The 26117-nt window shown below is 50.0% G+C and overlaps 2 protein-coding genes across 2 annotated transcripts; both read left to right on the top strand.

Annotated features, from left to right (window-relative positions):
- Positions 1-106: 106 nt before the first annotated feature.
- On the top strand, positions 107-9887 carry LOC134046858 (NADH-cytochrome b5 reductase-like). Its single transcript, XM_062497673.1, has 7 exons — positions 107-172; positions 1232-1411; positions 2249-2397; positions 3517-3604; positions 6637-6741; positions 7811-8014; positions 9659-9887. Exons 2-7 carry the CDS (start codon positions 1235-1237, stop codon positions 9860-9862), a joined length of 927 nt encoding a protein of 308 aa, XP_062353657.1. The 5' UTR covers positions 107-172; positions 1232-1234; the 3' UTR covers positions 9863-9887.
- A 5031-nt stretch (positions 9888-14918) lies between these two features.
- CDCP2 (CUB domain containing protein 2) lies at positions 14919-21432 on the top strand. Its single transcript, XM_062497791.1, has 6 exons — positions 14919-14994; positions 16633-16980; positions 17066-17410; positions 17869-18222; positions 20748-20926; positions 21118-21432. The coding sequence occupies exons 1-6, from the start codon at positions 14919-14921 to the stop codon at positions 21430-21432; spliced, it is 1617 nt and encodes a 538-aa protein (XP_062353775.1).
- Positions 21433-26117: the final 4685 nt, after the last annotated feature.

Here is a 26117-nt window from a genome sequence, read left to right as displayed (position 1 = left end):
CGCTGGGTCGGTGAGTGGGGAGGTGCGCGGGGAGAGGCGCCTCATCGCCTGTGGGGCGGGGGGGCACTTGAGACACCGTCCCTGGGCGGGAGGCGGCAGGGCCAGCACTCGTGTCCCGGGGCTGGGGGCGCTCTGTCCCGGGCCGGCCCGGCCGAGCCCCCGGGCGCTCACAGTAAGTGCTCGAAGCTCTGTAAATCTGCGCAGCCCCGAGCCAGGGCGTCTCGGACTCACCCGCGGCCACGTCGGGTTACCTCCCATTCATAACCCGTGGGTGCTCCGAGCCCCTGGACAGCGGGCACGGTCGGCAGCCGGGCCAGTCGCCTTTGGTTCTCTCTTCCGTTCCCCGCCCTCCTCCTTAAAATAAGCGTGTTTCTGTGTTTCTGCTGGGGGGGGTGGAAGTGGAAGGTTAGTTCATTAATTGACCTTGGCAATGCGAGTGCTGGAAGCGCTAAATGTTCGCTTCCTCCGCTTCGTCACCCGCGGCTTCATAATTTCCTGCGGGCCGCTTTGTGTCCAAGGGGTGCGGACACAAGTGCGTCGTGAACAGCCTTAACTCAGCCCGTGTGTAAAAACAGCGGGGCCTGCAGCACGGTTCTGACCCGAGGAGTGTACAGCTCACTGGGGAACAGCGGGAGCGAGGGGTAAAATCCTCCGCTTCGTGGCCTCCCCTGCCTGTGTGTTTAAAGCCATATATTCAACGCCCGTAACCAAAGTGATTGTTTGCCCGAGACTTTGCCCTCAAGTCTCTTGGCTCTGCCCGCTGCTTTCAGCTCGCTGCCCTCCCCCGTTCCGGAGCTGCACGAAACTCGGGCCGCATCTGGTGGCTGGGTTTGTTACCCATTGTGCTGGTGCCTGGCTTTGTCACCCTTTCTCCTGGACACAGCCGCAGATTTTTAAGATGTTTCTGCTCCGGCCGACCAAGCGGCTCTTTTGTAGGAGATCACCCTGGCGGAACGAGCAGGATTAGAGGGTGTAGGTTTGGCTGGGCTGGCTGTCTGGGGAGGAGGGCCGGGTGAGGCTCTGCTCTGGGCTGGTGGCTGTGAGGTCTGGCATTTATGCACTCGAGCAAAAATGGGGTGTTGCAAACACAGATCAGCTCCGCGTTTTCGGTTTGATACACGTGCAAGATGCTCGAGAGACATTTTCTCAGTCCTTCTGCAAAAACACCCAGCTGACGAGCACCCGCTGCTTTTCAAGGTGCTGGGTTTGATGCAGGGCTTGTGTTTTGCAGGCAATGAGTGACAACGAGCGGGACTGGCTGGCTCTGAGGCCCCAGGAACCTTCTCCATCCCAGTGCTGCGGCAGCGGCTGCAAGCCCTGCATCTACGATGTGTACGAGAAGGAGCTCGCACAGTGGGAGAGAGCCAAAGCACTGCAAGACAAAAGCCTTCTCATGGGAAAGAGGGAGCAGGTCCATTTATCTTCATCTCATCCTGGAGCCTGTGCTTTGATCGCACTTGTTCGGGTGTGCGGTTGAGGTGATGGGTGAGGGATGCAGGGATAAATTCAAGTGGTGCCTTAAGAGAGGGCTGTAAATGCAATTCCCCAAACTCGGCCTTCACCCTCCCCCTTGGCCACTCTCTCCCTGCTGTAATGTGATTTTCCAAGTGTAGAGTTCTCCCTGGTGTCGCATTACAGCTCTGGCTCTGCAGCTTCTCTCCCAGTTTTCTCGGAGAAGCTTTGTTTTCCTCACCTTTCTGATCTTTGCCCGATTTTTAGATTTGTATTTTGATGCTGAGAAAAAGCTGTGTTACGTGTGGTGGAGCAGTTGTCTTCAGAGTGTAATTTTTAAGCCTGTCAGTGCCCTTTTGCATAAGATTAACTATGCTGGGTCAAGCAAAAAAGATCAGCTGAAACAACTGACAATATTTTCTGTTCACTGTGGCCGTCAGCAGGCTGCAAAGTTGCCCCCAAAGCAGCTCTTGGCTCTTTTAGCAGAATTATTTCTGTTTGTTACCAGACATGAGAAAATGATCGCAGTGAGTCATAATAGGATGACCTTGCTGTAAGGTGTAAAAAAAGGTAATTTGAAAAAATGGTGGTGGGGAGAAATGCAAGATCCCAAAGTGCATGCTGCAGAACATGATAATGAATCAGCAGAGGGCTGGAATTTGCACCGGGCTTCAGTGTTTAATACACGTCCTGAGGATCTCTGGCACTAAATTAGCACACGCGTTTGCTTCCAGAGAAAAATGAAATAATGAAAGACACCATCTAACCAAGTAATTATTTATTGTTGTTCTTGCAGAGCAATAATTCAGAGCTGAATCCAGATGCATTCACTGCATTCTGCGTGAGCTCGGTGGAGCAGCTGACAGAGGACACCTACCAGTACAAATTTGAATTACCGGGAAGGAGCAGCCTGCGATTGAGTTTAGGACAACATATCGTGTTAAGGTATTGTTCTCTGGGCTAGTTAAACAGTCTGCATTATGTAACCTAACATGTAGGGTTTTGTCAATAGACAAAGGCTTCATAGCAGGCAAATCATGATTTCTGTACCTCCACAGTGACACAGATGAACGAGCTCGTGAGCTCGCTGCCTCTACTAATTCTATGGTAGAAGCTGTAGTTTTCTTCAGCATTATCCCTGCGTTGGTGGCTCAGAAAGAACTAGGTGTGATTAAGAAAATACATTTGCAGAAAGAACGATTTAAAAGAATAGATGTTACAACAGATTATTTACTCCGGCGTGTTGGAATGAAGACAGAGAGCTGCTTTTGCCCCAGAACTCAATATTTTTGGCCCTGTATCTCGGGGTAACTCAGCACCCCAGTACCCAGACATTGCTTGACTGATTTCTAGCAAAACGACCCTCCTATGTAGTTTGCTGCTTGCCAGAAAGGGGCCACTTGGGGAAAGTTTCTGTCTCTGAGCCATCTGTGGTGATCATTGCCAGACAGAGAAAGTCCTGTTAGGATGCCATTGATGTGCATCTGTTGACGTCCCTGGTACGCTCAGGGCTGGTGTGTGCAGCTGGCTCTGCTGACAGCACATGCTCCTCCCTCCAGCCCTGGCTCATCACACAGCACAGAAAAAAGGTTTGGTCATTTCAATCAATTCCCGTGGTCAGTAGCAAAGAGCAGGGTGGATAATTCCAAGGAAAGGGAAGACTTACAGGAAAATACAGTCTATATTGACAAGGCCCAAGGTCAAGGCTTTGCCTTGGCTTTTGTTATTTGATTACGAGATGCTGACTGGATGCAGAAAGTGACCCCAGCTCAAAAGGAGCATCAAACTTCAGTGTTTTCTCTCCCCTTTGCCACTTTTGCATGTCTTTACAAAATCCCTTTTAGGGGTGTGTCCAGGAGCTGGATGTGGTACAGCTGAGGCCATCACTGGGAGAACAAAAGGTGCTGTTAGCCGTTGTGTTCCCCTTGGATTTCTGCCTCTGGAAGGGAAATGTTTTACATTTGTGTGCAGGCTGGGCCACTGGGAAGAGGACCTCTGTCCCAGAGAGCTGCAGGAGCTCCCCAGATGACCCAAGTCACAGAGGTTTCCTGTTTCTCTTCTCAGAGGAGTGGTGAATGGTTTGGAGGTCCAGAGAGCCTATACTCCAATTAGCCCCAGGAATGCAGAAGGTTACTTTGAAGTTCTAATTAAAGTAAGTAAGCCTGGGCAATATGGATGAGAGTATAAGGTGTTTTCTCTAGGAATCAAGCATGCTGTCAGTGCTTCAACTGCGACTCTTTCAAATCCCTCATGGACTGTTTCTCTGTGGTTTTGAAGCATTTGTGCTTTGCTGATAAAAACAGCAGTTTTTCCCACAAAACTGAAAGCAGAAGAAGTTGACACACCAACAAGTGCTTTGCAGCAGAAGCCCTGGGATCACTTGGGAGAGCCCCTCAGATGGAAAGATGTGTCCGTTCCACTTCTTTCCTTTCATTTTGCTTTTTCAGGCTGTCTTTGAAATCACAGCCATTTGTCAACCCAGCTGAACCACTGATTTTGGGAAATGTTTGCCCTTATCCTCCCCTCTGTATTTCACTTGAAGAACACCCCTCTGTCAGTGGGCAGCTGCTCCTGGTGTGCAAACAGGGCTCTGGAGAGGAGCTTTGTGGCCCACAGGGCAGAGAGGTGTCCCATAGGCACAGGCTGCATCTATTGAGGTGGACATGGTGTTAGAGCCCATTTTGGACAAGCGTCCTCACCTATGTGGAGTCAACCACAAAATGCTGGTTGAATTCAAAAGGAGAATTTATAGGAGATTTGGCTGGAAAACTGTCTCATATAAGTTGTCAGAGTGCTCATAAATGATTATTTTGCGTGGCAAATACTGACTTGAACATTTTTCCAATACTGCATCTGTATGTCACTAGGGACTCCTCAAGGCAGACACAGACTTTAGTACAGGTGTGAAATTCAGAATGCTGGGTATCCCAGGTGGCTTGCAGAGAAGGGCCCCTTGTCCTCTGCCTGTCTTGCAGGATTTCATGTTTCTGGGGTTTATTATGCATTGTATGTTCAAACACAAACCCTGCTCTTTAGAAAAGTGAACAGCTTCTCTAGGACACCTGTGGGAGGGTCATTTCCCCATTCTTGTGGCAATTGGTGTGTGGTAGGGGAGAGAAATGTTGCATTTGAGTTGCATTAATAGGATACATTCACAGGATGACTGTGAAATTTCATGTATAGCAGCTCATTACTCACAGGTTTTGCATTTCAATAATAATAGTAATGATTGTAATGATACCTTTCCTTTATATAGAACCTTTCATCCCAAAAGGAGCTATAGTTACTCTCTAGCAGTGACAAAAGAGGTTGGTAACACCCAGTGTAAAGAAGCCATTTTATATAACTCACTCTGTAGGTTGTGGTATATTTCACACTATTGAGGCAATTTTGGGAAGTAGTATATTATTATTACTATGCAATCCAAGCACTGTTCAAACCCTTCTGTCTCCTGTTATTACAGCATTGCATTTGTGATACTACAGTTAAGAGTGAGGGAGTTGCCATTTACAGAGCATAACCCTCTTTTTGAGTGATTTTATAATGTTAGGGTTTCTCTCCATGTAAAACGGGGTGTGAAAGTTTTCCTCCAGGAGATAATTTTTTCTTTTTTATTTAGAAAAACTAATTTTAAACCCACTCAATCACTTTTCACTTCATTTTTTTTTTAAATAATTTTCATGAAAGAAGGATTGTTTTAGTTTCCATTACTCCAGTCCTTTAGGAATAGGCAGTAAGTGGGCCTGACTTTTCTGTTCTTGGGTTTCCAGATGTATTTGAAGAAGGGAGGTAAAAAATTTGCTTCTTTGAAGCAAGTGCACGCTCTTTGCACGAGACTTAGCACCTGCCCAGAGCCCTCTGAACATAAAAGAATCCTGACAATAACTCAGAGGCTGGATGTGTGTGTGATTTACCTTTTGAATGTAACAACTGGTGCTAATACTTCTTAATATTTCAGGTTTAAGTGAGAGGCTGGGAGGGGAGGAGCATCTGTGTTCTTTCTTAGCTAACACTGCTTGCAAGTACAAGCACAGGCTCCCTCACTCGCTTTTTCTGAGCTGCTTTGTGGTTCACCAATTTTGTTTGCCTGCAGTGCAGCTTGGTGGCCAGCCAAGGCACTGGGGTGTGGAGCCGGGCTTCTCTCCAATTCCTGTGCAGGAAATACCCCCAAATACACTTCTTTTGTGTGGGCTGGAGTTGCCAAAGGCTTGTATCACATCTTCTGACCCGTGGTTGTGTTGCTCTTCCCCAGGCTTATCCTTGTGAGACCCATTTTGTGCTTCAGCTTTAGGCTTTTCAGCTCTTGCTGCTTGTGCAGTCCTGGTTCTCTGGCCCCATCCCAGACCATGGCTGCTCTTTTGCTCACATTTTTCTCTTAAAACATTAAATGGTCACACATTTAAGGCATGGATAGAAACATGACTGCTTGGACAAACGCTTCATTTTCCAGCCTCTCGTCCCTTCTCTGTTTCCAGCAAGTACTGAGCCCTTCTCCTCAGTCATGAGTGAGATCAGCATTCCTGCAGGCAACAGCCTGGATAATAATGTTGTTTGTGCCTGGTAGAAAGTGAGGCAGGTTTTTTGCTCGTGTTTTTCTTCCATGGGGCCAATGTTAACATATTCCTCTGGAACTGTGGAGGCATCCCTCAGCATCCAGATGATGTGTTCTGAAAACAAAGAGTTTTACAAATGAGAAACCCGACTTTGGGTCACTAATTGTATCAGTGCAGCATCTGAGAGACTGAAACAATGCAAGAGCTATGCGGTGTTTATATAACTAACAGTACCCAGAGGGCATTTCCAGACCCAATACCCTGAGATTTGGAGAACACTTGAAGGCCTGCACTGTGCTTTGCATTCAAGACACTCTTGTCTGTGTGCTTTGTAAGCAAGACCTCTGATAAGCTTTTTCCAGTTTTGGAAATTCAGGCTGCGTGAGAGGGGGGTTGTGTTTACATTATAGTCAAGCTGGAGTGGTTCCAATATGATTTAATTTAAGTGTCTTTGTTTTGGGTGTAACTTTGAGTTATTTTTCAAACAGAAATATCTTTCTTTTTTAAATACACAAAATGTTTTTTGTCCCCTTTTCATTTAAATGTAGATAGCTTTATAATCGACTTTAAGCTGGGAAACTTTCCAATGGAGTAAAATTATTCTTTTCTTTTGTGCAATGTTTTTTATTAGTGCTATGAAGCTGGGCTAATGTCACAATACATAAAAACATGGAAAAGAGGAGATGTGGTCTTTTGGCGTGGGCCATTTGGAGGATTCCCATATCAGCCTAATAAGGTTAGTTCCTAAGGTACTTCAGCCTGTGGCAGCAAGCTTTGTTCAGTACTCTGAAGGGAAGACATCAATTTGATTACTGTTTTCATTATTATTGTAGAGACTTCCTGGGTTACTGAACAGTGTGATAGCATTAGCAGTCAGTTGGAGCACCTTCTTGAACTGCAGAATATTTAAGAGGGAAGAGGAGGTGGATGGGAGACAGGAAAATATTAGCAAGGCTCTGTGTTCATCACTCGCATTAGGAGTTCCTGGTGTGCCTAACAAAGGGAACTTTGCACCAACAATGAGTGTGGATGGGTTTTTGCCTGTTTTGACCCACATCTCTGTGTTGTGACTGAGCAGGGGGGAAGGGGAGGTGTTAATCTTCTCCTCTCTCGGGTATTCCCTGAGCTGTTGAGGTGTCAGGTCGCTCCCCAAACACTGATCCCACCTGCCAATACCAGGCTGGCTGCAGGGAAAGGCAGATCTGGTTTCAGGGGGAGGCTTCTCACACACACTAATTCAGTTACTTAATTCTGACCTTTCAAATGAGGAGCAAATTTGAAACACTGGTCATTAAGATCCCAAAGCTTTTTGGGATTTTTGGTGGATTTTTTTTTTTTTTTACCCCAACAAAAATAAGTAAATTTTGAGTGGCCAAGCTCTATGCAGAGCAGTTGTTTCCTGACACACTCATTTCCTCCAGAGGACATTCAAGATTTTAGTTTGCAGCATCCAAGAGAAACCCAGGGAGCATTTCCAGTGGAAGAAAGCACACAGTGGGTCAGCATAGCGTGCTTCAGAATTGAAACTGAAATATGAATTAATTGAAATCAAGGCTAAAGTTAGGATAAATTATTATATTTTGGTTAAATGCAGTTTTGTTAGATTTGGCATGTAAACTCTTTAAGTACTATATGTAATCTTTCGCAAAAAATACATTTTGGGATCTGAATTTACCAGTTCATGACCTTCTGGTGTGTTGTTTCTCAAGAGACCCTTTACAAGGGTGGCAGCAAGAGGAGCTCCCCATGAGCATACCCATTTCCAGCTACCACAGCTCATTCCAAATTCTCTGTTTTGTTGTTAGCATGGAGAACTCCTCATTCTGGCCTCAGGCACTGGCCTTACACCAATGATTTCCATCCTCCAGTCCATAACAGATGATGAAGAGGATGAAACCTTTGTAACTCTTGTTGGCTGCTTCCCTACCTTTGACAAAATTTACTTAAAACCTCTTCTGCAGGATTTGGCTCGGTACTGGAATATCAGAATATTTTATGTCCTAAGCCAGGTAAATAAATGGATAAAAAGTGTGTTTGTGTGAGGGTTCTGTGTGCTGGATGAGCCTCTGCCTCTTCCACTTTTCCATAAGCATGATCTTAGTTATTTCCCAGTCATCCAGCCTAATTTGTGATCCAGTAGCTGCTGTTCTTAAATCTACTACATGTACTCACACTGCTACTAGTCTGGAGAATTTTGGGGAAGTGGCCATCACTGTTCCCCTCTGCCTCCCTGTTCTGTTGGGATGGACCTGCTGTTCCATAGTCACTGTTGTTTATTTCCACCCGCCCCCCCCCCTTTTCAGATAGTGTTGCTGCACCTAAACAGCAAATAAGTTGGTTTTTTTTCTTCCTAATACCAGTGCCTTAATCTGTCCTTATCTTCCATTCTTTGCTCATAGAATTGCTTCATTCTTTGCTCATAGCTCTCCTCTGGTGTGCTAGCACCAACTTCCCAGCAATTATTTTTCCTTGCTGACCCATTTTTAAACTTCTACAAGAGTTGTTTCCCCCTCTGTAAAATTACTTTTCTGCCACATTCATGGGATGAGGGCATACCTCTCAATGGTCTTACATTTTGAGCAGTCTTTTTCATTTCCATTTAGTCCCAAAGTTGCCTGTGTTCTGCATGGATTTGGTGGTTAAAAATTATTTCCGTCAGAAATGAGGATTCATTGCTAGGAGGATATAGAAAGAATTATTTATGCTAAGGGAATGATTCCCATTGCATTTTTAGTTTCTCAGATGAATCATTTCTTGTATCTCTCACAGTGGCACTGCCTCATACATTCTGTTCCACATGTGGCCTCAACAAGATGAGATTTGGTAGAGGGGAAGGTGCTGGTGACTTGGACACCCCCTCAGCTGCTCTGTAGGAGCATAACCATAATTGTCTCTGGTGACATGGCTTAAATACCCTTTTCTGGGTGTTTAAACTCTTTGACTGCTGTCTCAAGAGCATGAGGAGGTCTTGAAATTCAATCAGCAAAGGGCACGAAGCCCACCTGACCCCTGTCAGCACTGTCTGCCCCTCCTCTCTCCCTTTTTCCTCCTCTCTTAGCTGGCTTGTGGTAGTCCAAAGCTGGTTCATGCATCCTCCCTCTTGGGATTATGTATCTGTCTGTATTTCATTGTGCTGCCTGTCACCACCACATCTGAGCACCTTCTGCTCCTGATTAATTGCAGCAGGGGAGTCCCTGCTGGATCCAGCACCACAGGATCTGACACTTCTCATGGGATCAGAGCTGTATTTGGAGCAGAGATGGCTTCTTTCAGTTTTGGTCGAGAGAGCTGGGACTGAAAGAGACTTGGGAATGGGAGAGGCAATAGAGAGGAATAGACCTGGTACTTGGGAGTAGGAAAGGTGCCCTGGGAGATGGTTCTCGATGGAGAAGGTTCTGCAGCATTTGTTGCAGAACAAATTGTCTGGCTTTGTTTAGTCCTCTCTGAGCGAGTGGCCAAGTCCTGTGGCAGGGAAAGATTTTATCTGATCTTGAGAAGAGGAACACAGCTCTCAGGAAGGGTCAGTGTCAGCCACATGGTGTCAAAAAGGTGAAAATCATCCTGTGCACTACTCTGAGGGGAGGAGGGAGATTCAGCTCTAAGCAGTGTTGTCCTTTTTAACATCACACACACCAAACCTTTTTCCTTTCCAGGAATCTTCGCTGGAAAAACTTCCTCAGAGCTATCAGGAAAACACCTATACTGGTCATCTCAATGAAGACTTGATGAAGACAATAGTAAATTCCTGTCGAAGAAAGCCATTTGTATTAATTTGTGGCTCTTCTGCATTCAATGAAGATATGAGTAGATACTTGAAAGCTGCAGGAATTGAAGAAAATTCCTGTTTTGTCTTTTAGCAGTACATTCCTGACCTGAGCAACCTCAGGCTGCGCCTTGGATGTCCTTATTTCTTTGCAGACATTGCAGAAAATAGGCCTGCTCAGAAGGCTGAGCTCCTTGGAGCAACTGTTTGTTGATCCTCACTCCAGGGTGCTTTAAGGAACAGGTGCCATTCCAGAGTGGCTGGTACATGGTGTGCCACCCATACCTCAAGGACCAACGAGGTAATTTTAATGGAAGTCTTCAACTGCAGTTTTAAGAGAGAGATCTCCTAAGGGGGTACTAGAAAGCATCCATGCACACAGCTCTGCTGGAATATGAAGATTGGTGACTTGCTTTGCAATCTGTGTTATTCTGCAGTGGTGGTGTGCCCTGTTAGGTGTCCAGAGGAGGGAGATAATCCTCAGGGATCCTTGCCAGGCCAAGGGGACAGCAGAGTCGGGATCATTTTGGTTTTGTCACATGCAGGCTGGTTTCAGGCAAGTCCCTTCAGCCTCAGTTGCCCCTTGTACACTAATACAGAGAAGGTGGCACTGGTCTCTGAGAACAGCCTTTCCAACTATATATGGAAAAAGCATCCATAAGGATGGAATGATGCATTCTGTCTAGGGAGATCTGAGACAGGCTGATCTTCTGCCCTGGCACAGCCTGTGTTACCTACCCTGTGCTTAGCCCTTGAAATGCTACCTGGGGAGACAAAGAGCACATCCTAAAACTGGGAGAGTATGTCTGGGTTGTGGCTGCTGTCTGTCAGGGAGGATGGTTGTTTGCTTTCCATGTGCCCTAAGTGTTGTATCATAGCCCTGGCTCATTAGATTGAACCTCTTTACAAATAAACAGCTGTTTGGTGTTGTCACAGGACTCTCTCAGGTACCTGAGGAGGTTCCCTAAGCATACAGGAGCACCACCTGAGGAGGGAAATCTGCATGGGGTCTGTTGGGGTGCTTCCCTGTGGGACGGAGCACAGCCTCAGGGATGGCAGCCTGGCACAGCACCCAGCCTGGGCACCTGGTCCCCTTTCTCTTTTTACAGTCCAAAATGCTGCTGCTTTTCTTCTGAGGTATCTGCTGTTAATTCTTTTAGCTTCTCAGACGGCTGTGTTTAGCATCTACACCTGGAAATACAACTTTCTGCACACCTTGTGTTTTTCTGTTCATTCCCAGTTCATCCTGTGTTGGGGTTTTCCAGTCTGTGTCAGATGATTATTGCATTATCATTAATGCTTCCCGTGTCTTATCATTCACGTACCTGTGTCTAACACTACACCTTACACAAAGGAAATGTAGTCTGTTACACAAAAAACACAGTGTGCACTAAAGTGGTGGCTTGATTCACACATTTGGGAGAGAGTGTAAGTTCCCTTTGCACTGCTGAGATTTACAAAATGCCTGGAATTAATCAAGTGTAGCTGCAGCTTTTATGTTAACTTCCTTGGAGAAAGGGCTGACAAGAAAGTCATCTTCCTAACCCAAATTGGGGTTCTGGTTTCAAAGGCATGGAGATCCAGGGAAGTTGTCCATGGTCAGTTCAAGGCAAGCTCTCGTCACCAATCCAGGTTGTGCTTCAGCCTCCCTGAGTCACTGTGTAGTGAAGATGCTTCTGGCATTTATAGGCTGATAAAATAATGAGATGCTTTCTCCAGCTCTCCCTACTTTGGCCTGCACTAGGAATACAGAGAATATATATTTTTTTTTTTGTCAGATATTAAGTATTTGAAAACCTTACTTCTAGTCCTCTAGCTTTAAATATTATGTCTCTCTGAGATTTTGCTACAACCACACCCCACCTTTTTGCAAAGGCCCAAGGTAAAAAACTTCACACTCGCCTTGGAAAAGCGCCGGCTTTCAGCGTGAAAGCTGGGACTGTTCCTTTAAACACAACCCCAATATGTCTGGGTATTTCAGCACATATGGGCCACGATGCTTAAACCCTACCCAGCTGGTCCGGCCGTTCTGCCGAGCAGCTCCGTCTTTGTTCGTGGCTCAAAGGGAGGGTGGTGAGAGACGGAGCAAGCTGTGAGTGCTGCGGGTTTTCATCCTGCAAGGGCGAGCGGGAGGAGCGGGGCTTGTCCCGCCCGCGGGGACAGGGGCTTTGCGAGACATTCTCCACGGGGGACACGATGTCCTTGGAAGCAGGAGCTCGAAGGAGGACTTTAAACCGCCCGCAGGCACTTTGTTCTCTATTTTCTGCCCTTCTCTCCCTTCCCCCTACCGCTTTTTGTTGTTTCTCAGGCTGGCTCTAACACGAGTCCCCTCATCCCCACCATCCCCCATGGGCTCAGCCCCTTTCAGGGGTTGGCGTGGATTCCTGCAAACGCAGGGATGTGGAGTGGAAAGGCTCTGGTGCAGAATATTCCTTGCCGGGGGAAAATGAGAGGTTTCCTTCCCTTTGGAGGCCCAGAACCACCCCGTGGTGGCAGTTCCATAGGGAATCCGTGTTGGTGCTGTTGGTGACTGAGGCATCTGTGGAGCTGGAGCTTTGGAGCTCGGGTGGGTGGCCAATGTTCAGCCAGGGCAGGGGCTCACGTCCTGCCTCTCCTGCCATCCATCTTCCCTCCATCCTGCTGGGATGCTCCTGATCTCTGGCTGCCCCCAGGAAGCCCCTGCCACCCGTGCAGCACTGTGCAGGGGAGAGGGGCTTTGCTTCCTTTCTTATTCCTTATATGCAGCCTAAATACCTTCTTAATTTCATCTCATTATTTCCTGCCTAAATAATTCCCGTTTCTCCTGGGGACCGTTTTTAAACCTCTGATCTTCTCTGAAGTCTCACAGTCCTGATCAAGTCCTTTCTGTTTAAATGAATCAAATGCATTTTTGACTCATGATTTATAAATTTGCCCACAGAGGAACAGAGGCACACCTTGAAATCACCCACCATGCCTGTGGCTGGAGCAGAAGTACCCTGGGCGGTGCAGAGCATCTTCTGTGCCTGGCTCCTCTGCTTCCCTGCTGCATGTCACTCTCCCCCTGCCTCCCTCCACCTTCCTGCCCCACTCTTCAGCCGCCAGCCGGGTTGCCTAGGCTCAGACCCAGCCTGGGAATGGCCATCCCCAGGTCAGGAGAAGGGTGAATGTGCCGGGGGTTGATGGATGCTGTCTCCCGGGAGCAGGGCACAGCTGCTGTGCTGCACAGCCCTGGCCCCCCATCTCCTGGGGATCGCTGATGCAGAGCACAGCTAAAGGGAGAGAGAGGAGCAGCTGTGCAGGTACTGGTGTCCCGGGCACTGGCTTGGTGCTGAGGCAGTGGTGGAAAGGCTGGAAGACGGTGTTGTCCAGGATGGATGTGATGGGGATAAACATGTTGCTCCATAGGGCAGCAATGCAGAAGTTGGGGAGCACTTTGTTCCTGAGCACAAGGGATGGTGGCTGGGAGGGCTGAGCACTCCTGGGTGAACCAGGGTTGTGGCAATGGAAAATACCCAGGAAAGGCCCCTGTGCCATGGCCAGACCTCACCTGCATCTTTGCTGTGTGGGCCCACACTTGTTGACGAGGACAGACCTCCTCTCCAAGCTGCTAGGGAAGCAGTTAATTAAACTCTGTAATATTCCTGGGAGGTCAGCAGGAGATGTGCCAGTGTTGCAGCATCTCCCAGAGCCTGCACTGGGGCAGGATCTTCACACAGTTCCCAGGACAGGGGGAGCTGCCCTGCTCCTCCTCATTCCATGTGCTCTTAGTCCTGGTGCTGGTGGGGTGACAGTGCTCCATGCCCCAGGACAGAACCCAATGTTCCCTGCCTCAGCTGGGCTTAGGATAGAGGGCTCCTGACTGGGATGTCCCAATGCTCCCAGCAGCCCTCGGCATGGCTCCAGCAAGGCTGGGTAGTGGGGAGAGAGCCTGTACAAATATTATTGTTGTTGTTATTCCCCATAAATATATGCAGGCACTTAATGACCTTGGCATGGAGCATTTCCTGGGGATTCATGACCAGTTGGTGTTAATGGTCTTTAGCTGCACCTCAGGCCATCAGCTCCTCCCAGCCTATCATTAATCTACAGGAAATGTCTCGGGCATCGATCCTCATTGCTTAATTAATAAATGCAACTTGTCTCCTGCCTGAGATTTAGAGATACTCACTGCTTCTCTCCCTGCTGCTTTGAAGGTGACTTTTTTAGCACAGGTCCCTCACGCTGGGAGGCCCTCGTGGGATTTTGTTTCCTGGCATTCATGTGGGTGTGGGCTGTGGCAGCAGGAAAGTCTTTTCTCTCCTGGGCGGGAGGGAAGGAACTGAGCTGCTGTTAGGTTTGGGGTTTCTCCAGCTAATGTGGCACAGCACAAGGAGCACATCATTCCCACCAAACCCAAAGGCTTGATTACCTTCAGCTGAGTGCATCCAAGAGCCTGGGTGAGAAGTAGCATGAGCCAGTGTGGAAGAACATGGCAATTCTCCAAGGCCTTAGCAGGTTCTATAATAATCAATGCTTTTTGCCCATGAGTCACAATTCATCTCTAATCTTTCTAGGGGGAGGTGGGATTTGCTATCTTTAGTGCTCACGGCTTCTGCTTTCTCGGGCTGAGCATCCCGCTGAGCCTGGACTCGTGCTGCAGGGATGCTGACCTGGCAGCCACGTTTCAATCCTGCTCCCTGTTCCTCTAGCCTTCACCACCAGCTGGCTTTGTGCAGTGGGTGCCGCAGTATAAATCATGTTAATTCCTGAGATGCTTTTCCACGGTAAGTCTGAAATTCCCATTTTGGTTCGCTGGCGTGCCTGGCGAACTAAATTATTTTCATAGCCCCTTAAGGGCACATTGTCGGTCCAGACTTACTGCCGTTATACACCATTTCTGAAACATTAATATCTCTTCTAAATATAGTGTATTGACAAGGTATCTGGTATAGTGTAAATCCTTGGGACATTTGATCCAGATCATTAAAACTGAGTGAAGGAAGGGAGGAATAGATCAAGTTACCTTGCTGCTCTTAATTCAAACAAGCGATGAATTATTCATTCAGCTATTAATTTTACAGTCCTCCTGCTTTTTATTTATTTCTCTCTTTATTTATTTTTTTCCTCCCAGATAGACAGCTCCAAAAGGATGCTCAGGCACTGGTGAGGGGAGATTTGCCTGCTGAAGGATGGGGTGCACAGGGCTGGGCTGTCTGGCAGCACTGGCCGTGCTCTGTGGGGCTCTCGGGGATGCTCCCAGCAGAGGTAAGAGCCTGGTCCCAGCTCCTGGTGGGCTGGATGGGCGTCCATGGTTCCTGAGGAGGGGAGGGCAGTTTGCAGGTGCCACAGTGGCTCTGGGGTATGAGTGGGTTCCAGCTGTCCTGCAGGGAGAGGGGCTGGCTCAGGCCAGGGGCAAGAAGCTGGGATCTGGAGTCACTGTTGTGGTGGCAGCAAGTGTGGGACACTGCTCTGTGCTTGGGTTTCTGCTTCATGCTTACCTTACTGAGGACTACAGGTAAGGGTTGTCCTGTTGTGGTGTGCAGATGCTTTGGTGAAGGGTTTGTTAGTTTCTGGAGTTGACTTGCCTATATAAATCTATGTACACATGTACATTTATATGTGACTGTATGCATGTATGTGTATGCGGCAGGCGTGCAATAAATCTCTCACCTTACCCAGATAAAAGATTCCCCCAGGATGCAGGGCAGGGTTAGCAGATGACACAGTAATTCAGGGCATAGGGTGGCTCAAGCAATCCCCCATCCCAAAACAGCAGGGCCTTTCTCACAGAAGGTCTGAGCCAGAAATCAAAACCCATCCCTGGCCCTGGTGCTCCTGAGGCCACACTACTGCCCTGTGGTCTGCTCATCCACCACATATACCCACCTGGGCTTCCCAGATCACCCCAAGGCTCCCAGCCCTTCATCCATCCTTCATTGTGGCTACTCACCTCTCCCACAGGCTCCCCTCTTGAGTATTTATTTCAACAACATTATTCCTTCAGTACCAGCCCCATATTACTTCACTGCTTTTCCCCAGTACTTAGCAAAGGGATTTTAGATCTGGCCAGACACACACTCATGGTGCTGCATCCCACACATCCCAGGATCCTCGTTGCTGGGAGGTCACTGTGCCAGTGAGCACAATGAAAAGCAATGTGCACAGGCTGACTATTGATTTGCAATATACTTGGCCCAGATTGATGGCAGTGAGTGCCCAGCCTTGTTTGGGAACCCACACATGTCTCCTGGGGGCTGTGCAGGGTCTGCATCCCTCCCAGACATGATGTATGTTCCCCCTGTATCAGGCTCTTCACCCCAGCCCTAATCAGACCCAGGGGCAGGTGACAGCCAGCCCCCTCTCAGCCTTATTTTATCATAACCGTGTCTCAGTATAAAGATTTCATGAGGAAATCGATCTCTACATGCATAACTCATTGTTCAGCATATCAAGCCCTTTGCCCCTGTTTCCCCCAGCTCAAATGCACTGATACCACCATTATACAGAGGGATTGTGGTCAGTGGGAGGCACAAAGCTGGAGGCCTTGGGCACTGGTGAGCCTGGTACCACTGAGCTTTTAAAACTCCCTCTCAACTTCCTCTTTCCCAGCCATAAACAGGGATGCTGTGCTGTCACTGGCAGGACAAGCTCAAGGGCAAACCTGAGCCCTGCTGCAGCCCCCACAGGGCAGCATGGGGAAAAGGGGCTACACAGAGGGATGAAAGGTGATGGGGGCACACATGTCCTCCAGGGAGAGTAGGTGGACAAGCCCAGTGAAGTTCTGCAGGATCCTAGTGTTTTGGTACTCTGGTGGTGGGATGGAGCTGGCGTTGTGCATCCTGTCTTCATTCTTTTAGGCTTCCCCTGGAAAGGGGACATCACACCCACTTCTGTGTCCCCCAGGCATCAAATGTGGGGGAGTACTTTCAGCACCCTCTGGCAATTTCTCCAGCCCCAACTTCCCAGGGCTGTATCCCTATGAGACAGAGTGCACATGGCTCATCGTGGTGGCCGAGGGCTCCTCCGTCCTGCTCTCCTTCAGCCACTTCGAGCTGGAGTACCACGACACCTGCGCCTACGACTACCTCCAGGTCTACAACGGGGCTGCCCGGGACCGGGGCAACCTGCTGGGCACCTTCTGTGGGCACAGCCCTCCTCCACCCTTCTCCTCTGCCTGGCACGTCATGGCCGTGGTCTTCCGCTCCGACCGGCACGTGGCCAAGCACGGCTTTGCCGCTGCCTACAGGAAAGGTAGCAGGGAGGTGTGGTGGTCACTAAGCATCCATCCATCCATCTCTCCTCTTCCACTGCCCTCATCATCCTTGCCTCCTTGCAGACGCCTGCGGTGGGCAGCTGACAGGGCTCTCTGGGGAGATCACCAGCCCCCGCTACCCCGAGAGTTATCCCAACGATGCCGAGTGCCGCTGGAGCATCGGGGGGGCCAGCGGTGGTGGCCCCCTCACCCTGGTGTTTGCTGACTTCCAGATGGAGGGGGGCCAAGGCTGTGGCTTTGACTACGTGGCCCTTTTTGATGGCCCCACCGTCTCTGCCCCCCAGCTGGGACGTTACTGCGGCAGCGCCCGCCCACCTCGCACCATCTCCTCCACCCCACATCTCCTCATCATCTTCAAGTCGGACTTCAACATCGGTGGCAGGGGCTTCAAGGCCCATTTCTACTCGGGTGCGGGGGTCTCAGGGTGGTGGGGCAGTGGGAAGGACGTGGGGTCAGGCACTGGGTTGGGGTGGTGATCCTCTCCCTCCCATGATCAGGAGATGATCATGGGGGGGTTCCACTGGGGAGAGCCCATGAGATGATGGTGTGGAGTGTAAACTACCACACAATGCAAATGGCATCACTGTGGCTATTCCAGGCCCTGGGCTTCCCTCTTGAGCAGGAGTCACCATTGCTCATGCCATTCCCTTGGGATATGGGTTATAGGTTGATCCTGTAGTACTCTTATTGTCTTGGGAGTTTCCATCCCCCAAAACTGCTGACTGTCCACTAGCCAAACACCAGGCTGGGAGCAGTGAGGTGAAGGGCAGAGCATCTTTTAGCAGTAAAGCAAGTGATCACTCATCCACACCCAGGAGGCTTCAGGTTTGCTTTTGATTTTTCCTTTCCCCTTTTTCCTTGAGCAGGTGAGTGCCAGGAGGTGTTCACCACCATCAAAGGGAACTTCTCCAGCCCTCAGTACCCCAACTTCTACCCCAACAACCTCAAGTGCCAGTGGAGCATCCAGCTGCCCCCGGGCTACCGGGTCAAGGTCTTCTTCCTGGACATGGAGCTGGAGGGCCGGAGCAGCCTGACGGGTGGCTGTGACTATGATCACTTGTCTGCCTTTGATGGTGGGACTGAGAATGGATCTCTGCTGGGACAGTGGTGTGGGCGGGAGAGCCTGGCACCCATCACCTCCCGCAGCAACCAGCTGCTCCTGGTCCTCCACACTGACCGCAACACAGCCAAGAGGGGCTTCTCCATCTCCTATGTGGGAGGTAAGGTCCCACTTGGGTGCTCCTCGGTGCTGTAGTTTCATTGGGACGTGCCTGAGACCATGTAAATTCAGAAGGATCATCAGTGAAGGTTCCTGTCTGCAGGAGCAGAGCCCGTGGCTCCTTAGGGATGGGGCGGAGGGAGACACAGCAAGTGAGCTGCACGTTGTGTTTAGTATTCAGGAGATGCTTTTTTAGCATTCAGGAGATGATTTTTTAGTATTCAGGAGATGCTTTCCAGCTTCAAATTCCTGCGTGTCTGCCACTGCCATGCTCCTGTTCCTCTCAGGGTGTGAGAGAAAGAAAACCCGGGGGTTTTTAATGGGCCAAAATCCCAAAGCAGGTGATCAGGTCAAGCATCACAACCTTGTTCCCTGCTCCTCTGGATGCTCCAGCCTTGCCAGCACATGGCTGAGCAGGCAGACATAAACTGTGTCCCCTCCTCCACTGGCAGCAGCAGGGAGGGCAGGAGCCCCGGGGCACAGCATTCCCAAATCCACCTGGCCAGCCCTGCCTGGCACAGCCCTGCTGCTGGCATGCCATGTCCCAGCCAGCATGTCTGGCATGTCCGCCGCTGGTGGGAGGAGCAGTGTGTAACCTTCCTGCTCCATTTGCCAACCTTTGCACCTTAAACGCCAGCAAATTTACAGCGTTTGTTGTATTTCAGTATAATTACATCCGAGCTGACCTGTGTGTCAGGGATGATTCAGTCAGGGGCAGCCTTTCCAGAGGGCTGGAGCCAGAGCAGGGCTGCTGGACTGGCTGCACAGGCGCTGGGAAGGCTGGCCCTGGGTTTTATCCCTCAGCTGCAAAATTGTTCTTTGCTTCCAGCATAGCAGAAGGGATTTGGAGGTATGTGGGTCTTGGAGTTAGAGATGGGATATAGTTTTGTCCTGAGCCTCTGCAGCCTCTGGAGGGAGAGAGGTAGTACTGAACGTTTAGTAGGGCTGTACTGTGCACAGCAGGTCTGTCCCTGTCCTTGTCCCGCTGATATCTCACTGGTTTACAGCTGTGTGCAGAGAGAGAATCTTGGTGTCACTGCTTCAGAGGGAGGAGCCTGCAAACAGATAGATGGGGTGCTGCTGAAGAGTGGGGGATGTCTCATCACAGAGAGAGAGGGGTGTGACATCTCCCAACTGCCCAAGGTTCCTGCATCCCCTGGTACATGCTGCCAGATGCATACTAGGGGAGGACAAAGGCTTGGATGTGAAACTGAGCCTCCCTCCACAGAGCTGAGCCTGCTGGCTGTGTTTGCCCAGTGATTCCAGCATCTGTTTGTGATTAACGTCCTGCATGTCACATCCAGCTGCCAGCACTGCCGGGAGAGTGGCTGTTCCCACCAGGCACACCAGCCTCTCCCTGCCACCAGCTTCCTCAGGAGCCCACAGAGGCAAAGGGGCACCTCAGTCTCTGCATCCACACCCACAGCCCTTCAGCCATGCAGATATTTCCCTTTCAGGCCCACCAAAAGGTATGGCTTGGGTGGGGCATGTGTGATTTATGGCTGTTGAAATGAAAGCCTTCATGCCAGGAGAGAGGATCCACTTTCTCCTCCTCTTGATCTAATGCACTTTAGTTATTTGGTAAATCTTCTAATGGTTTTATAATGCACTAAGTGAAGCAAAGTGACACTGTTTTTTCATATTGATTTTATTGTGTCTTCCCAGTTTCATAAGGCTGAGATTCAGAGGGAGCTGGAATAATTCAATAATTCATATTGCCCAAGTGGTTAGTTCAAGCTGAGCAAGGATTCACTTTAAAGAGGGGGGGGTATTCTTCCTCTCATTTCTTTCCCTGTGTGGATGCTTTCTACATCCAGAGAGGCCAAACATGGTGCCAGAAGGAGAGATGGAGAGGGGCTGGAGTCACCATTGCCTTGCTTTTCATCTTGGCATCATGGGCAGCCCAACAGCAGCTCCCTCCACACACTGCTCACCAGCTCCCCATCAAAATTAGCATTCTGAGAACAGTGGAGATCTGGTGATGCTTGAAACTATGCCTGGGCTGGACCATTCCCCAGGAGGATGCCCCAGGGTCATGGACCCAGCTCAGCTTTTCAGGAGGGCCATGTGACAGCTACAAAGCTGCATGACTCCAGGAGGTGCAGGGCGTCCAAGATGTGTCTCCTCTGTTTCATCAATGTAGTATCACTTGCAGGGGTATTATAGGATGCAGGGGAGCTCTGTGCTCATGACAAGCCATCCATAAAGCTCCCATGGTGTGGTCCTGGGCAGTAACTCAAATGTCCTGCTGGCTTTGCAGTGGTGGAGGTTGGCAGTAACAGCAGGATGGTGTTGCCTGTAATTGCACTTGTGTGTTACTTGGAGACCCAAGAAGGAGGATGAGATTCAAGAGGGTTGATGGTGAGATCTCTCCCTTGGGCAGAAAGCAGAGCAGTGCCTGGGAGCCATCCATGTCTGCTCTTGGCATGGGACAGGGCTAAAATACTGATATTGATTGCTCTCTGAATTCTGGAGGTAGCTTTTTTCACGAGTCCTACACATGCACCCTCTTTTCTGTCCCAATAGTTGTGCCCATGAACGTCAGCTGCACCCGGACAGAATTCCACATCCAGATCCCCGTGCAGTCCCTGGCACAGCTGGAGAGGAATAGCATTTATTTGGGGACCCCATCCTGTGCAGCCCAGGTGGTTGGCAGGAGCTTTAAAATACACACCAGGTTCGACACCTGTGGCACTGAATCCCAGGTAAATGATCAGCAAACCCTCCTTTAAAGCCAGCTGCATAAATGATTAGCCCTGTGCTGGCTGCAGAGAAGAATTCCCAGTCCCTCCTACATTTTCCCAGTAGATACTGGCCTGGTTCTTGGCCAACCCCTCCAAATCCCTTGGGAAGGAGCTGTACAAAGCCCTGATGAGCCATGTCCCTTGTCTTGCAGAGACGCAACAACACGTCTGTCATTGTCAGCACCCTCTACATTGATTTTTCAGTGGGAGGCCAGGAGGACATCCACCAGTACGAGGTGCAGTGTGAGCCAAAGAGGAAGGAAGCCTCAGTGACCCTTATTGCTGGCCCTGATCCATCCAGGCTGAGCCAGGCAGAAAACCTGGTGGATGCCCAGCAGTGGGAGGGGGAAGTGATTGATGCCCATGAAATCAAGAGCCAGGACACCAGCGACATCGTCTTCATCAGCATCTGCATCCTGGCTGGGCTTCTCATGGTCATTGCAGTGGTGGGGCTGGTGCTTCTGTAGGATGCTCTTCCCAGACTCCAGGGATTGCAGTCCCAGTCCTGACCAGGGCAGAAAGGCACCCCAAAATCCATCCTTTCCCCAGGCAGAACCCTAACACAGCTCGCAAGCCCTGAAACTGAGCCTGAACCCAACCTCCACCTTCTCTTAGTGCCTGAAAAATCTGGGCAATAGGCAGCCGTTTCCCTTCCCAATTTGTTTTCCTCTGTCTCAATCTGTCCATTTGGCTCAGGAATGCAATTCTTGTGCTCCCTAACTCTTCCCGCACCTGCTTCAATTTGTTTTCCCTGTAGTGCTGCTGCTTTCAGGAAAGTAACGTTGTTTGCCGATGGCTGCAAATCTTCCTGTCAATTATTTCTAGCTGAATTCTTGGAGGTACAAACCATCCCCAAATGTAGCTATATTCCCAGCAAATGTTCTCCGTGCTCCTGGCCTGTGCTTGGGGGGGACTGTGGAGCTGTGTTACAGAGATCTCCACCTGGCACACACAGATGGAGCTCATGTAGGTGCTCCCAGGTGATGTTTCTGGGTGTCTGTAGGTGATGTGATGAGATGCATTTGCTGTGCCCTGGAGCTCCTCATTTGATCTTCTCATGTTGTCTCACCTTCTCGCAGGACTCACCTGAGCGCCTCAGCCACCAATAGCTGGAGGGGAGGAGAACAATCCTCTTCTCTGTGTTTTCCTCCTTTCCAGCATATCCAGTTGTCCATGGCTGTGAACTCTCTACCAGCATTACTCCTGGAGTTTGAAAATGTGGGCAAATCCTGCTATGGCTTGGGGAGATGTTGGAGTGCAGAGGTTTTGGTAACTCTGTAAAGACAACCTTGGCAGGAGGGGCTGGCTCCCCTGGGACCTCAGTGACACCAGATCTCCGCTCGTGGTCCTTTCAGAAGGTGAGCTCCATACCTGAGAGCATGAAGAGACTTGTGATCATCTCCCCCTCCAGAAAACTGGGGATCCTCGCCAAGAGCCCTTGATGGATGGCTGAATGACCTCTGCCTGCCTCTGTGCCTCCCCAGCACAAAGGACATTCTCCTTTGGCATCAAAGAGGGGCGACTGTCACAGAGCAGCCTGCGCTCATCTCTGTGGGTCACAGCCAGCGTGTGTCAAAGCCACATGAAATCTATGGAAAGAGGCCAGCCCTCCTCCTCCAGCCTTTGTGAAACATGCTGCAGTGCAGGCAGAGAAGTATCCCAGTGTGGTCATTTGGGGCACAGCAAACCCCTCGTTCTGTTGAATCCAGCATTTAGCAGGGACTGGTGGGAGAGTCCCATCAGTGCAAGGCTGCCCTGACTGATGTCCTGCTTCCCTCTGGGACAGCTCTGTTCATCAGTGCATCAGAGGAAGCAGCAGCAAAGGAATAGGATGATGATTGAGCAACTTTCCCTCCTGGATTGCACCGAGAGAGTGTCTGGGGAGGGAAGAGGGCACAGGGCTGCGCATGCCTCCTAATGAGGAGCCTTCGTTATCCGAGCCCGGATTGATTTGGCGTTTGTTGGTGCAACACATTGGCAAATGGGAGATTTCCGAGGGAAATATTTGCCAGCACCGTTAAGCTCCTTTAAGGGAATGTTTTGAGAGCCTGTTGTGTGCAGAGATGGTAAACAAGGCCAGCCTCCCCCGCTGCCTGCAAAGCCTCGCTGCTGGTTAATTGCTGGGTATAGAACTGTCAGCTTGAGACCATAGTTATAAGATTTGACAACTGAAAGAAACTTAAAGATATAATTAACCTGCTTGATGGCCCAGATTTTGCTGAAACAGGTGAGCACTGTGGCTGCTCGTGCCTGGCAGGGAGCCCACAGCACCCAGCAGCATCCAGCCCTTACCTGCAGGACAGGCACTCCTTGCCCAGCTGGAGCCTCCAGAGCCCTGTGATTTTCAGGGAAAAAGGCTTTTCTGGATAACTCTTGGTGTTGCACTCAAATAAGGAGTTGGACCTGGTCACCCCAGGGAGGGTTTCCAGCTCTGGTTCCAGTTCACCACCATGGAAGCATCCCTGGGTGAAGTGCTCCCCCTGCACACATCCCTTTGGATGCAGGACTGGTGCTGTGGGAGCAGCTCTGCTCCTGAGACAAGGGGATCCCCAGCAACCCAGGCTGCAGGGTGTTATCCGGGGATTGTGGACAGGGTCATTAATGCAACTTGAATGGCTCCAAAAGCCCTTTACCCACTTGTTTCTGATGGCATTCACAGATGCATCTGCCATCAGCAGTGAACAACTCGAGCCAGTCATCTCACTTGGAGTGAGGAAAGCCTCTGGTGCCCACCAAACACCAGCCCCCCCTCAACCTCCGGTCCTCCTCCACCATGTCTCAGCCTCTCCACTAGATTTAGGCATCCAGTCTCTCCCTGCCCTGCAGGAATTTGTCCACTGGCATCCCCTATTAAAACAGGTCTTCCCTGATGTACTGCCCCGGCTGGGGATGGAGCCCAGCAGGGGAGGGGGACTGCCCAGGTAATTTCATGAAACAAACCTTTCTTCTCATGTAAAAGCTGCTCAGATGAGTGGCAAACACATATCAGAAATCCATCACCAGTACTCCTTCCCTAACCATGCCAGTGGTCCCAGCACATCAGGCCTCAGTTCCCTTCCATAGCATTTGCCTGCTGCTTCCCGAGCAAGCAGGAGAGCAGCGGGCACAGGCAGTGCTCCCCTTGCTCATCTGATTATTTATTGATGATAAATAAATCCATGAAGGCTGGATTGAGCTGGGCTGGATGCTGCCTCCCCGTTTCCTGGCTTTGCTTATGGACGTGGAGTCGTGTCTCTCTGGAGCAGACAAAGGCTTGGCTGTTGTGCAGGAGGGAGAGGCTCTGTTATCCCTCTGCAAACGACTGCGTGCAAATCCAGTGAAGAATTGTTGGAAAATTGTAGATCATAGAAAACAGGACTGCAAGAGCCCCCAGGGGACCAATTGGTTTATTCCTCTTCTTCCCTGGGGAGATCTCTCCTACTGGAGAGAAGCTGTGCTAAAATATCTGAAAAATCTCAGCCATGCTCTCTGCGTTTTCTCTATTTACCAGGAAGGTTTTCCTGATGTGTCACACTGTGAGGGTGTGCTGCTGGGGGATGTGCTTTTGTGCTGCTGCACTGGACAAGAGAATGATGCTGGAAATGCCCCAAAATGGGCACTGCTGCTGGCACAAGACCCTGCTCCCTCTGTCCAGAGACCCTGGGCACTGGGCAGGACTGGGCATTCCACTGGGGAGCCCAGCAAGCACAGGGTGTCATAATCCACCCCTTCCCAGGCAATTTATTCTATGTAATGTTCACTGTAAGTTTTCTGTGGTGACACCCACGGTCCTCCATGGGTGGACCTTCCCCCACTGCTCTGCTCAGAGGGTTTATTTGTGTCTTTTCAGTTTTTATACTCTAATCCCAGCCTGGAAATGGGGTGCTTGTGATGGCCAGGGAGCCAGTGCTGGAGCTGAGCCCAGGATTGAAGATGCTGGTGGTGTGCATCCTCTGCATCCCCTCCTCAAACATTTTTGGGTAATTTAACAGGGACTGGCCCTTGGGCAAGCACAAGGGCAATTCATGGGCTGGAGCAGGGGCAGGTTTGCTGCTCCTCAGGGTGGTTTTCTTGGGGATTAGTGTGTAAGGCCAGGAGGCCACCAGCCACTTTTGCCATCGAGCCAGTCACAGCTCCCTAGGAGCTTGGCACGGAGGGATCAGTGGGTGTGGTTTTGTGCTGGGAAGGATGGAGCTCACAGGTACCTACTGAAGACCCTGGCCAGAGTGACACACAGCCTGCCACAAGGGTGTTTCTGCCTTGGGGATCCAGGTACCTGCTGGAAACCCTGGCCACAGTGACACAGAGCCTGCCATGACAGTGTCCCTGCCCTGGGGATCCAGGTACGTGCTGGAGACCCTGGCCATAGTGGCACAGATGAGGAAGCAGTAGTCAGGCAGCCCAGCCATCTGGGAAAACATAATGGATCAAGCATATGGACAATTAAAAATGCAATGACGGCATTTACCAGGAGCTGTTTTCCAGGCTTATTTTAAGCCCAGTTTCCTGATCACCTTGGCCCCAGGGACAGTGAGGGCCCTGCTCGTGGGGATTTTGGTGTGTGGAGGCTGCGGGCTCCTTGATGGGTGGGAGAATTCACAGCTGGATTTTGAGTTTACAGTCATGCCTTTGTGACAGCTTTGGGGATAATAGATTTGATCCTGCCTTTTCCCTCTGGCTGGCTTTGCATGTTGCAGCCCTCCTTCTCCTCCTCCTCCTCCTCCTCTTCCCTCTGTCTGGGACAGGAGTGCAGTATTTGCAATGTGAGTATTCCAGCTCAGGAAAATATTTGCCACAGCAGAAATTTTGGCTTTTGTATTTTTCTTGCCATTGGGGCTGGCTGTGCTAGAGGAAGTGTTTGTCCATTAGAGGAGCACCCTTTTTAACGAGGTAACTGCTTGCCAGATAATAATATATAATTAGCAAGGATCATTCCATAATCTAGTTTGACAGAGACCATGGATGTTGTTAAGGGGACTGCCAGCACAAGAATTGGAGCATCATTAATTGCGGTGTAACCCTGGCATGGACTTCCCTTTTTTTTTGCTTACTGTGACATGTCAGAGTTCCTTTGTGCCTCAGTTACCCCTCCTCTGAGGTGCCACCTTCACCCATCTGAATGTTGCCATGCCCTGCATGGAGGAGCAAGACTTTGCTGGTTGTAGTCAGCTGG

This window comes from Cinclus cinclus, chromosome 8, assembly GCF_963662255.1.
Source record: "Cinclus cinclus chromosome 8, bCinCin1.1, whole genome shotgun sequence".
In the NCBI taxonomy this organism is placed as follows: Eukaryota; Metazoa; Chordata; class Aves; order Passeriformes; family Cinclidae; genus Cinclus; species Cinclus cinclus.
The sequence above is the reverse complement of the archived record's forward strand: the minus strand, read 5'-3'. Positions and strand labels throughout refer to the sequence as shown.

Bases quoted from the DNA above. Each gene is read 5' to 3' on its own strand.
- CDCP2 (XM_062497791.1), top strand. From the start codon at position 14,919: ATGGGGTGCACAGGGCTGGGCTGTCTGGCAGCACTGGCCGTGCTCTGT. The intron at 18,223-20,747 runs GTAAGGTCCCAC...CTGTCCCAATAG, and splicing joins CTCCATCTCCTATGTGGGAG to TTGTGCCCATGAACGTCAGC. The intron at 20,927-21,117 runs GTAAATGATCAG...CTTGTCTTGCAG, and splicing joins CCTGTGGCACTGAATCCCAG to AGACGCAACAACACGTCTGT.
- LOC134046858 (XM_062497673.1), top strand. From the start codon at position 1,235: ATGAGTGACAACGAGCGGGACTGGCTGGCTCTGAGGCCCCAGGAACCT. The intron at 3,605-6,636 runs GTAAGTAAGCCT...GTTTTTTATTAG, and splicing joins ACTTTGAAGTTCTAATTAAA to TGCTATGAAGCTGGGCTAAT. The intron at 6,742-7,810 runs GTTAGTTCCTAA...TTTTGTTGTTAG, and splicing joins TCCCATATCAGCCTAATAAG to CATGGAGAACTCCTCATTCT.